The 12916-nt window shown below is 38.7% G+C and overlaps 3 protein-coding genes across 3 annotated transcripts; 2 read left to right on the forward strand and 1 right to left on the reverse strand.

The window, feature by feature from the left end:
• Positions 1 to 43: 43 nt before the first annotated feature.
• Cbr-spr-1 lies at positions 44 to 5411 on the reverse strand (the record flags this gene model as incomplete). Its single annotated transcript, XM_045236528.1, is given in 12 exon segments — positions 44 to 124; positions 572 to 681; positions 941 to 1167; positions 1220 to 1766; positions 1811 to 1952; positions 2000 to 2227; positions 2240 to 2616; positions 3273 to 3372; positions 3452 to 3558; positions 3604 to 3664; positions 4407 to 4763; positions 5085 to 5411. 12 exon segments carry the CDS (start codon positions 5409 to 5411, stop codon positions 44 to 46), a joined length of 2664 nt encoding a protein of 887 aa, XP_045094557.1.
• A 798-nt stretch (positions 5412 to 6209) lies between these two features.
• Cbr-snap-1 lies at positions 6210 to 7939 on the forward strand (the record flags this gene model as incomplete). Its single annotated transcript, XM_045236529.1, has 5 exons — positions 6210 to 6269; positions 6317 to 6859; positions 7029 to 7595; positions 7643 to 7800; positions 7855 to 7939. 5 exons carry the CDS (start codon positions 6210 to 6212, stop codon positions 7937 to 7939), a joined length of 1413 nt encoding a protein of 470 aa, XP_045094558.1.
• Positions 7940 to 8312: 373 nt separating this feature from the next.
• CBG11345 lies at positions 8313 to 9496 on the forward strand (the record flags this gene model as incomplete). Its single annotated transcript, XM_002635075.1, has 3 exons — positions 8313 to 8552; positions 8813 to 8965; positions 9341 to 9496. The coding sequence occupies 3 exons, from the start codon at positions 8313 to 8315 to the stop codon at positions 9494 to 9496; spliced, it is 549 nt and encodes a 182-aa protein (XP_002635121.1).
• Between the last annotated feature and the right edge of the window lie 3420 nt (positions 9497 to 12916).

Here is a 12916-nt window from a genome sequence, read left to right on the forward strand (position 1 = left end):
ATATTTTTGTACACAATACAGGGAAAATGACAAAAAATTATCCCTAGATTTGCTCCTTCTGCTTCCGACTCTCCTCGTAACATGCCACTTTCATACACATCATTTCCTTGTGCTCGGCGATGCACTGAAAAAATATTTTTAGAATTTTAGAAAGATCTTAATGTGAAGAATAAAGTGCCTAACTTTCTCAACATGATTTTCCTAGGCCACCATAGTTAATGATCCAGACATGGTCTAACCTAAACTTGATGTGTTTTCTAGGTAACTTAATATGATGACCTAACTTTTTCAAGTTGAGGTTTTGTAGGCCACCAGTTTTTATGGCTTAGAAAAAACAGTAGGTGAATATCAGGAAACCCACCAGGCCATTTTGACATGCTGGCCTAACTTTCTCAACATGATTTTTCTAGGTCACCATAAATGATGGTCCAGAAATGATATAGCATGTACGTGATGTATTTTCCAGGTAATTCAACATGGTGGCCTGACTTTTTCTAGTTGAGTTTACTAGGCCACCATGTAAATGATTTAGTGTTTGTGACCCAATTTTAGAAAAACTTCAAAAACTCACCGAATCAATGATTGCCTTATTCGCACGATAATAATCGCGAACGTGCTGAGCGGATTTCGTTCCCAGTATGTCGCCAATCTGCTTGAACTGCAGTCCGTACCATTTGAATACTTAAAACTTCAAATATAACTAATTCATTGATATTGTAAAACCTGCAATAGAAGGGCACTCTAACTTTTAACGTTGAGCTAACTATTCTGGGTTTCTGTCGAAGATATAAAATTGTTGTCAATTGATAACTTGTTTATCATAATATCAGAAGAGTTCTGTCAGTTGACACATTTCAAATATCTTTGACAGGAACCGAGATAAATTAGCTTCACAGTGTAGGGGACCCTTCTATTACAGGTGTTACAATAATTAACTTACATCTCACGACGTCTGTCTGATCCCTATCGGACCAAGTTCCATCGTACGTCATCTTATTATTGTTTCGAACAAATGACGGCGTCAAATCCACATCGGCTCTCATCCGTTCCATTCGATTCCTCATCGCTGACATTTCAGTTTTCATAGATTCTACGTCCTTCTGATTCACTCGACTTGCCAACTGAACCGCGTCGTACATTTTGCGACGACCATCCTCGGCGAGCACTCTGGAAAAAAAAAACGAAAATAGTATACATTTCTGAGGATAAGGTGTCCTACTCAATCTCCTCCTGACACAACGTCTTCTTCCGGCACCAGATGTTCACTGGTAAGCTGGCAAGTGGTTGAGATGTTTCTGGTGGATTGGATTCTGGGGTTGGGTCCACAGTAACGTCTTCTGGCTTCTGGACACTTTCTGGTTCGCTTACAGCTAAAATTTCGCGTGTCTCAGCGAGATATTCCTGAATTTCTATGGCTGCAGAAGACATTTTTCTAGCTGGTGGTTGCTCGGAGATCTCCATGGAAACTAGCTCCTCGACAGATTGTTCGGACCCATTTTGGACACCAGCCGAGTCCACTAACTCTTCAGGTTTGGCTTCCTTCACTGGAGGCGTTCCTACTGCTGCAGCCTCATTTGAAGTTAATGGCGTACAAGTCCCATTAGAATTCCCGTTCTGGTTTCGAGGATTCGGTGAGGGACAGTAGTAGTCGCAAGGTCCAATGATATCTTCTACAGTTTGGCTCTTTCCCATTTTTCGTCGTATGAGCGTCTCTCCGTTCGCCGGCTCCATCATTCGTTCAAAGTCTTTCATATACATACGGTATGCTGAAATATCGTCATTTTTATACAAAACTAGCTGAAGCACTCACCATTCGGACACCTTATTTCCTTGTACAGACGTTCAGAGAGAGTCATCCGAAGGTTTGTGGGTCGTGGAACACCCATCTTTCGGTAGTAAATCACACAGGGACGGCACTCGCCACGTGGCGTTTTTCCAGAACGTTGAACGAGCTGAAACAAATTTGTGGGTTGAAGGACACACCCAAAAATATCTCAACCTCCATGTTCTCCGCTCGCTGACCACAATTTTCACACATGTCCACAAAAAATGATGCGGGCGGAATGATGCGTTTAGCTTCATCGTCGTCGTATCTACTATCGTTGTGTTTCGAGCTGGAGAACTGCTTGTACTTGATCCATTTCTTCGAACTGTAGTAGTGTTTGACAATAGAACGAATCGAGCGGTGGCATAGCTGAAAAGATATTTGAAGCTTATACAAGAGGACCTAGAAACTCACGCCGCTATGAATCGACGAGAAGTTCTTTCCAAAGTTACTGAAGCATCGTTCGAAAATCAGACTTTCTTCTTCTGACCAAGTTTCGTTGATTTCCGGACGAGTAGAGATCAGCTTATAGGCTTCATCGTAATTGAATTTTTTGAACTTTAGAAGGAAGAGAACGGCTTCAGTTGGAATCAAAAATCGAGCTGATGTTTCGGTGACCCAATTCCTCAGCTTCTCCTTTTCTAGGGTTTCATTTGAAGCCTCCCAAATGAGCACTTCCTCGGTGTCTGGACCATCCATGTAGTTGAGATCATTGAAGTCTTCAACGATTTTCGCTTGATACTCGGGTCCCACGTTGATCTCCTTATTCACATTTGATAGTGGTGCGTTTACTGAAAATAGTGATTCTAGATTTCGATGGAAATTTTAGAAAAAAATTCTGAAAATTCTAAAATCCGCTAGCTAGTTTCAGCCAAGTTTAATAAGTTCCAGTACCAGAATTGTGTTTCTAGTGCAAAAACAGCGATTTTCTCAACTTTTGGGACATTTCAGAGCACAAAACTTCAAATTTCAGGCTTTTTGTCGATGTTTTTGGTTTTCGCATTAAAAAATCGCTTATTTTCCATTGATTTTTTTTCAATTTTTTTCCTTGAAAAATCCCCAAAAAAATTAAAAATTCGGAAAAAAAATTCGAGAAAAAGTGTGAAATATGAAACTTCCTTGAAATTTTAGTACAAATTCCATGTTCGAAAACGTCTTAGAAGTTGAGAAAATCGCTTTTTGCACTAAAAACGCGATTTTTTGGTACTGAAATTTATATAAATAGGCTGAAACTGGTCTAGATAGGCTATTGTTAACCTATTCTGACATTTTCATCATAATCTGGGTTTACAAGGGATATGGTAGAATTATTGATTTTTTAAGGGAGAGGTTGTGGAGGGCCTGTTGCTTCTAATGTGACATTTTATGAAATTTATAATAGACTGGGGAAGATTTGAACCAAAATTTTCAGAAGCGCCAGCTAGAATATTCTGAAATTTAGGCCCACCTCCATCCTCTGCGCCTCTAGCCTCAGCTTCTGGAAGTGAACTGTCTTCTGAAGAGCTCCGTTTCCGCTTCTTCTTGTTATTGGGCTTTTGCTTTATCGCCTAAACGAAAAACAATGAGAAAATTGAATGTCAGTTAGGCCTACCGGTGGTAACGATGCTCTTGGCGAGTCGTGTCCACAGAAGTTTCCACGACTCCTATATTCACAACGGCTTCAACAACCATCTCCTCCGTTTCAACGTCTGCTTCTGGTTTCGACGTTCCAGCGGTTTCTCCCAGAATTGAGTCTAGAAAAGAGAATATTTAGGACTTCAGGGAATGTCAAAACGAACTTCTACTATCGTTTTGCGTCTCTTCTCCTCCATCACCATTAGATATCTCCATTCGAAACGACTGAAAGTTTTTTAGTATTATACTTAGACAGGCTATGATGTGAACGAGAACAATTGTGAGAATAAAGAAGGAGGGTAGTGGTGAGATAGAGAAAAGAAAGGGACAGGAAGAGGGGGCAGACCCAATTCCTAGAGAACATACGGCGCTATTGACAGGGAAGGGGAAACGCGCTCTGTTGAACACCCAGTGGGTCTTGATATTTAATTGGTAGGGCATGAACGAGGGTAGGGATGTTCTGAATAGCCTTTTCGGGATTTTTTGGGATGTCGAAAATTGTAAATTTTAAATTTTTAGAATTTCCGAGCTCGAATATTGGAATACTCCGATTTTGAAATTTTCCGATTTTCAACATTCAAATTTAAAAGTACAAATTCCACTTTCCCATATCGTGTGATATCACAAAAGCGCAAAATTGACGAAAAAAAGTGATTTTGAAAACGCAAACCGTATGAAAATAATTCCGCTCGAAACCCGGAAGCAAAATTTTTGCGTGCACCTTTGACGTACGGTAGTTTGAAAAGCACGAATTCCGGAAAAATTTCGGTCGGAATTCTCGAAATTTTCAGAATTTTGATTGATGTTCCGAACATATTTGCCCCAAATATAATAAAAAACACTTCCAGACTATAACTGGATATCTTTTTACAGTTAACTCGGAAACAAGTCAAGACAAAATAAGAATTCATTCAAGTTTTTCGGTTTTCCTTCCGAAAAAACATTTTCTCATGATACGCAATGTTACCAGATAACTAATATAAACCAATAAAGATATGAACATGATAATAATTACATAGCCATCTAGCATATAAAACTGAACAATATTGTAATGTACATTATAGGGTTGCAATGATTCGACTCTTCCGAATTTTGCGGAAAATTCCGCATGTCGAAGAAGATTTGTTTTCGGATCGACTGGCTGGTTTCTGAGGATTTCGGCAAGACGTTGAGCACTGGAGCGGATAGCTGAGGAACACAGAGCTTCTCGAATGACTTGGCTCAACTCTTCAGAATTTTCCAGTTTATATTTATTGAAGGCGATGGATCCACCATGGCGACTCAACATCTTCGCATTGATCAACTGGTCACCGAATATTGGAACCTAAAATATACTATCGAAATGAAAAAAAATATTTCATAGGCTTACCATAATGGATGGTTTTCCCGAATATGCAACTTCTAACGTACTTCCCAAACCTCTATGAGTTATGAATAGATCTAGTCGTTCGTCGGATAACAGTTCCGGTTGAGGGACCCACGTCTTCAAAACCACATTTTCAGGAACCTTCAAAATTTTCAAGGCTTTTTCATCAGTTTCCTCGTACTTCCAGATAAATGTAGTGTCCGGAAGGGCAGCAAAGGATTTGATAATTCCATTTTTAGAAAAAACATTCAAATTTTACGATTTTTTTTCTTTAATAACCCACTTGAAACTATCCGGCATGTCGGATGACAAGACGACGGTTCCGAAAGAGATGAGTACTGTAGAGTTTCGAAGATTCAGAATTTCATCGTATTCTCCATCGACCTTCTCACTTTTGGAATCTTCAATAGTGAATCTTCCTATTTCAACGGATTTTTCCAGACGAGGCATCGCAAACTGAATGTATGGATTGCTGTTGTAGAAGAAGAAAGTGGCAGTCTGAAGGATTTCTTTCCAGTGCCGGACGTCTCCATTCATTAGAGATTGTGCGTGCGTATGTTGCCTGTCGAATAAATTGGCGAACGCGTAGTAGAACGAGGTGACCATGGCAATGTCCTGAACTCGATCCCAAACAGTTTGATCTGTTTCATAATTGGTGTGGAGAGCTTAAAAATGATTGTGAACTAGTGCAAATCTTATTTATAGGGTTCGGGCAGAGTCTCGTAAATCCACATTAAACGCAAACCTGGCACACCATTTATGCAAACGTGCCGCGCGCAAATGGACTTCTATTCTTTTGTTTTGTAATGCTTTTCTCTCATTTTTTGTGTATTTTCTCGATGTTTAGTGTCTAAAATCAGTAAATTATTGTGTTTGCCAGAAAATATGTCTCAATAAGGTTCTTTATTATTATCTTGTCAATCAATAGCTAGTTTTCTAGAGATTCAAAGCTCTTTTTCCAGAAATATCCGCTCATGACTGAATGAAATTTGTCTATCCAGTGCCACCTGCATTGTGAAATGCATTTATTTTTTGTTATCGTTTCGACACTCATGCGACTCCGAATTTTTGCCTCTTTCTCTATTTTGTCTCATTTTTCAATACTATTTTCATTTCTCTCGCCCCTCACTGGCCGATCTTCTCTAATGGCCGCGGCCGTTTTTTCTCTCGCTTCAGTTCCAACGAAACGTGATCGTGCGATAACAAGAAAACGAGAGAAGACGTCGGCGGCTTCTGGGACCACTGGACCACATCGATTCCTTTTTTCATGCTCCCTGCGCTCACACTCAATAACTTCCTCACTCTTCTCCCCCTCTTTTTTCTTGCCATTTCCTAGTCTTTTGCTCTTTTTGCTCCATGTTTGTAGCTCTTACTTCGAAATATTGAATCCCATTTTTTCAGAATATGGCTGACAACGAAGCAAAAGCTCGCCAAAAGATGGCTGAAGGCAGGAAAAAGCTTCAGGTATTTCAATGGAAACTGTAACAATTTTTCAAAAATTACATTTTCAGGGAGGCGGCGGATTCTTCAGCAAAGTGTTCGGAGGCGGCGGTGGAAGCGGCGAAGCGGCGGATCTTTTCATTCAGGTGAATAATTCTTCTGTAGTTCGAGATGGGTTGCGAAATAGAAGTAGCGATGATGAAGAAGAAGCGAGCAGTAGTGAGATCGAATGCAGCTATGCTGGATGTCTGTTCATTGCGTCGAACCTTCTGGAATACGAGGAACATTACGCCAGTCACTCCTTTCAATGTTGCGAGTGTGGAACGCGTTTCGATACTGCTCACCGTTTGGAAGTACACCACGACGAGCAGCACAATCCATTCTTTCAAATTCAACTCCAACGCCAACCAGATTCTGCTCACTTTAAGTGTCTTCATCCCACCTGTGAGCTGAAATTCTGTAACACTCGCACCCGAGATGAACACTCCCGAGTTGTACACTTTATTCAAGGAGATTCGTCTCGGCGACGGAGATTTGATGAAATCGGAACTGTCTTAAGTAATTCAATGGGCGGAATGAGCATTGACGATGAAGAAGGAAGTGGGTGGACTGGAGTGAGCCAGCACGGATTGTCAAAAGCGAGAGAAACGAAGAAAGCAACCCGGAAAATTAAAAATACACCGGAGACCCATGGAATATAATAAAAAATACTTTTACACTACTTCTGTCAAATAAATAGCTTCAGAGCCAACACAATCACATAGTTTTTACTCGATTTTATAGGGAGGAAACCTGTTCAAAATGGCCAAAAACTGGAAGGAAGCCGGCGAAGCGTTCTTGGAGGCCGCCGAGTTCTACGCCAAGCAGGGAGACTCCAAACACGACTGCGCCACGCAATACGCCGAAGCTGCCAATTGTTTCCGCAAAATTCAGCCAGAGGTTGAGGTTTTTCAAGCAAAATGCCTAGTTTTAATCATGCACTATTTCCAGCGCGCCGTCCAATGCCTCGAGAAAACATCGGAAATCTACACCGATATGGGTCGGTTCACCATGGCGGCCAAGAACCACGTAAGCATTGCGGAGCTCTACGAGACGGAGCTTCCCGACAAGGAGCAGTGCGTGAAGCACTACCAACAAGCCGCGGACTATTATAAGGGAGAGGAGCAGAAGAGCAGCGCCAGCAAGTGTCTCGTCAAAGTGGCAATGTATTCGGCGGAGCTGGAGAAGTACGGACAAGCGATCGCCGTTTTCGAAGAGATCGCGTTCTATGAAGCTGATCATTCCACTCTCAAGTATGCCGCCAAGGGACACTTCTTCCAGGCGCTTCTGTGTCATCTGAATATTGACCCGGTGAGAATTCGCAGAAAAATTATTCAATAATTCATATTATATTTCAGATCAACACTCAACAAGCCCTTCAAAAGTATGAGAATGCATCACCATCCTTCTCCGATTCCCGTGAATGCAAATTTGTGAAGGAACTGTTGGCGGCGATCGAAGAGAAGAATGAAGAGACATTCACCGAGTGTGTAGCTAACTTTGACAAAATCAGCAGGTATGATGAGAAGGGGAATCATGTGGTGTATTTATGCTTATCAATAATTTTCAGACTAGACAATTGGTCGACCTCCCTGCTTCTCAAGGTGAAGCGCACTATCGAAGGAGGCGATGACGACGAAGACGATCTGCGATAAATATCTCGTTCGTATCCAATTTTTTGTGTTGCATTCCGCTTCTTTATTTCTGAATATATTTATTTATCTGGCCTTTTCTCTTCCTATTCCATTTCCACAATTTTGTGTTGTGTTGTATTTAAGAAAAAAAAGAACTATATGTAGAAATCGATATTGACCAATATTCATTGTACTTTCATCCCGCAGCAGCAATATTTATTACTATTTTTTTATGTAGTCGCTTTTCCTTTTGTCAAATAAATTCAACAAAAAAAATGTCATAGAACTTTTCAGTTTTGTTTGAAAAAAAAAATGAATAGCTAATTTGCACCCGGCATATTTTGTTTCATCTCATTTTTTGTCAAGATTCTCACAAGTTTCAGAACACACATCGATGGTCGATGGAGCAGAAGGAGAGGAGGATCCGAATGTGAGGTACTGGAAAACAAAGTACGATCTGCTTCACGAGGACTACAGAAGAACGAAGGATCGGACAGAGGATCTCGAGAATCGACTACTGGAAATTATTGAAGAATCGGATAGGAAGGATCATGAAAAAGATGAGAAAATTAGGCAATTAGAGACACAATTAGAGAAAGCGAATGGACGAGTAGAGCAGTTGGAAGCGACTTGTGTAAGATTCTTACAATTAGCTAGCTTATTGTTAGCTAAAAGAGAGTTTGAACCTCTATGGTATGATGCTGCGCTCCAATGTGAAAGTTACGTGGCGAAGTTTTAGACCGTAAAAATATTCGAATTTCTCGAAATTTTAGTCGATTTTTCACCTGAAACTTCGCCACGTCACCTTCTCATTAAAGCGCAACAGCATACCACAGTAGTTCAGACCCTGTGCTTTACTGAAAACAATTAATTCTTAAAATTTTAAATTTTCAGTTTCGATACAAAAATCAACAAGGAAAAGTGACAGCTCCAACAGTCAAAAATGACGAAAAACCAGCGGAACTCGAAGCAGAGGAAGAAGACGACGATGAAGTAGAACAAGAACTGCAGAGAGTCTTCGTTCAGAGGACGTTAAGTGGAGGAAGTGTGAGTTTTTTGTATTCTAAAGGTCCCACAACGACAAGTACCGTAACCGGGAAATAATAATAATAATATATTTATTTGCAATGCATGGGGGAAATCGATAGATAATTTGGCAAGAAATGGGACCTGTACAAATAAAAAAGTAAAATGACCAGACGGACCGACTAGAGTCCTGTAGGTCAAGTGGGAGGGATGTTATTTTTCCGAATTCATTTTTTTTATTTTCGTACATTTTCAGTCAATTTTTTTCAACTTTTTTTTGGAAAAAAGAACGGAGAACTCGACAAAAATCGATAAAAAGTTAATTCGGAAAATTAAAATATTCTTAGATTACGGTAGTTTTCGTTGTGGGACCTTCGATGGAACAAAATCTTCCAGACGCGGTCCTCAATCGACGGCATCACCCGCTCTCCGGAATTCCACGCTGGCCATCACGTCATCTGCGAGTATCACAAGCTACCAATTCTATCCAAGGGAGAGGGCTTCATCTACGGGTTTCGCTGGAATCTAACCAACAAAATTCATATCGTTTGACTCTGTTTTTTATGTGATTTTTCCTGTTTTTTTTCTCTTATTAAAACTTGGGTAATCATTTCATTATTTTATTATGCTCTCCCGATCATTCCCTAAAGCCCCAATTATTCATTTCTTCATGAAACATCTTCTGTTTGCTCAGAAGTGCTCACGTGAAATTATGACAAAGCTGAGATGACCTGGAGGAAACTGGAATTCAAAAAGAACCGATTCAAAACTAGTTCAAGAAGCTCCATTCAATTTACGATACTTAGTCCACATGGATGCTAATGAGAAAGAAAGAGAGGATAAGCAAAACGGAATACGCGAGACAGTACTTCAGGGGAACCTATAAAAATTGATGAACTTGAATTTTCACTTTTGAAACCTGTGAAACTCCTTAAAAAGATCGTTCCTTTGAACCTAATTATATTATTTCCTGCTTGAGATATTAAAACATTGTCAACTGACGGAATGTTTCTGATATCCAGACAAACATTTCCGCTTTCAAAATTTCTGAATATCTTTTACAAGAACCGAGATATATTTGGCCAAAGTTGCGAAATTATGGTTGTCATTTGTTGTCGGTTTACGCCCAATATACACTTTTCTGATGGAAATGCGAGTATGAGCGGGCCAGAGAGAAGAACGGATTAAAGTACTATGGGTGATAGCTTCTTTTTTTAACTTGTAGTTTAGCGAAGCTCGACAGTTTTTTGTTGGCAAAAAATAATCACAGCAAAAGGAACAAGCAATTATGATTGACCATGAAAAATACAATTTTCAAAAATCATGCTTCCTGTTCAGATCTTCCAGAAGCGCTTGATATTTCTCCATCATTTTGTCACGGAACTGAAAATCAGATTTCAGGATTTAACACACATTCTCTGTAGTTTTCGAGCATCAACCCATTGTCTTATGTACAAAAAAATCAAACTGTTCCAAATGTGTTGGTATTACGTACACTCAGGTAAATCGGAAAACCTTTCTGAGCTACATTTGAGCAATTCTGAAACCTTTTCAAGCAAAAAGTCCACGATTAAACTTTTTCAAGCCACAATCAAACTTTTCAAACCTTTCTAAGCAACTTTTAAACTTTATTCAGCTGCGCTCGAAACTGAAACTTTTTAAAGCCACATTTAAACCTTTTTCAGTCATATTTAAACTTTTCAAACCTTTTTGAGCCTTAAAACTTTTCTGGCTTTTCGAAAGATTCATTCTGTTTTTAAAAATTATTTTTTTGTTTTATTTTTATCATCTTTTAATTTTTTTTTCGTTTACATATGTTTGAAAGTCGTAAAATGCTTATTTGAGAAAAGATCCAAATCACAATCTCCTGGAATCATAATCTATTGCTCAAGAACTATCATCGAAAAAAGGTCGTGATGAATCATTGAATGAGAATTCAAACCTGCCGTCAGAACGGAGTAATTTAGCCTACGGTTCGTCAGTTTTTGTAAAAAATAAATTTACCTATCATAATTTCAGACAATGAGAAACTTCAAACTTCCGAAGCGACAATTTGGAAAATCGTGTTACACCAATATGAGGAAGACTAGATCATGATCGCGATCACATGAACCCGCTCCAAAGACACTATCGAAACTACGTATAAATCAGGAGAGAACGCCTTCCATAACAGTGAGTTGTAGCTCTTAATATCTATTTCTAAAAATTTTGAATATTTCCAGGAGGATATGATATTGGGCTGATAACAATGGGGATGCGCTACGATCTGAGGTTCAAAGATGTTTCGAGATCGAGATTCCCCTTCAGTTTAAATTTTCTTGTTTTTTTTTTGTTAATTTCTTTTTCTCTAATGAATGTATTTTCTGAAAATCCGTCTTCAAAAGAATCAATAGTTTAAACCTTTAGTAGAAACAATAAAACCTTTTTAGCAGTAAAAGAACTTTTTAAAGCAACGAATAAACTTTTTTAAGCAACAGTAAAACTTTTATTTGCACTTTCAAACTTTTTCGAGCAATGGATAAACTTTTCTAAGCAACAACGAAACTATTCTAAGCCGTTTATAAACTTTTTCAGCCGTGGCTAATCGGGCACCTTTTTTAATTTAATCGTGGCTTGTTTATGGCTCAGAAAGGTTTTCCGAACTACCTGAGCAGTTAGTACATTTGAACTCCCAAGAATTTTGAGGATGCAGATTCAAAATTTTCATAAAATTTTGCTATAGAAACTTTCTAAAAATCAGCAAATTTGTAGGACCAAAATAACGAATTTTGCTAAAATGTCGATTTTTTTGATTGCTGAAAAATTTCGAAATTTTTTTCAATATCAGGCTCCTAGGACCATTTTGATTTTCTCCATTGCCATGGCGTTTTCGAGTTCCTCAGAGATTGTGTCTTAAATATATTTTTTCAGCTTAAAACCAGAAACTCTTTATTAAAACTTAAAAACTCTTTCTCTAATAGAATTAGAAAAAAATACGGTAACAAATTTCCGAGTTTCTTGAAAACGAAACGTCTGAATCGACAACTTTCTGAATTTCTAATATGTATCTAAAAAGTTCATACCGCTGGCCTCTTTTTTTCAGTGATTTTTGTTTTTTTTCCTTTATAAATATTTCGGTTTTCTCATCATGTTTGTTTTCAAATCATTCTCTAAAGCCTAAATTATTCGTATCTTCTTGAACCCTTCACTATTTGTTCAGGAGCGCTCTCACGTGAAGTTTGGGTGAAGCTGAGATGATGACCTGAAGGAAAATGAAAAAAAAACCGATTGTATTATTTTCGGTTTGACCCCTCTTTGAGAGTGGACAAGAGTGGGCTAATAAGCAGTTGGTGTTCATTTTTTGGAGCTGCTATTGAAGGAGAAGAAATAAAGATGCGACACAAAATATTTTTCTTTGTTGTCCGTTTTTCAGTAGTTTTTTCGATTTTTTATTTAGAAGCAATAGTAGGATTTTCCCAGGTGACAAGACAGATATTTTATCATTAGAGCTAGAGATGTGAAGTTTGTATTATGTTAGTATTTCACTAATTTTGTATTATTGTCGGAATTATAAAACTGTCACCTCAGTGTATGCAACTTCAGTGAAAAAATCTGATTTTTGTACGGATTCTGCATACACCGAGGTGACAGTTTTATAATTCCGGCAATGTGTTAGTATGTTAGTATTATGTTAGTATTTGTTGGTTTTCTTTTTCGGTAATACTACTGTAAACTTAGTGATAGTATTGAAGCGAAAGCATGGCTTCCGAGCAGTGCCTGTATTGCATCGGAAAAAGCGCGGGAAGAAAGATCCCAAAGGTCCCTCAACGACAACTACCGTAACCTAAGAATACTAGTATTTTCCGAATTTTTACTCGATTTTCGTGCGTTTGCAACTTTTCTGGAAGAAAATAACAGAAGAATCGACGAAAGGGAGTAAAAAACCCAGAAAACACTACGGAAAGTAAACATATTCTTGGTTACGGTAGTTAT

This window comes from Caenorhabditis briggsae (assembly GCF_000004555.2).
Source record: "Caenorhabditis briggsae complete genome, chrV, whole genome shotgun sequence".
NCBI lineage: Eukaryota > Metazoa > Nematoda > Chromadorea > Rhabditida > Rhabditidae > Caenorhabditis > Caenorhabditis briggsae.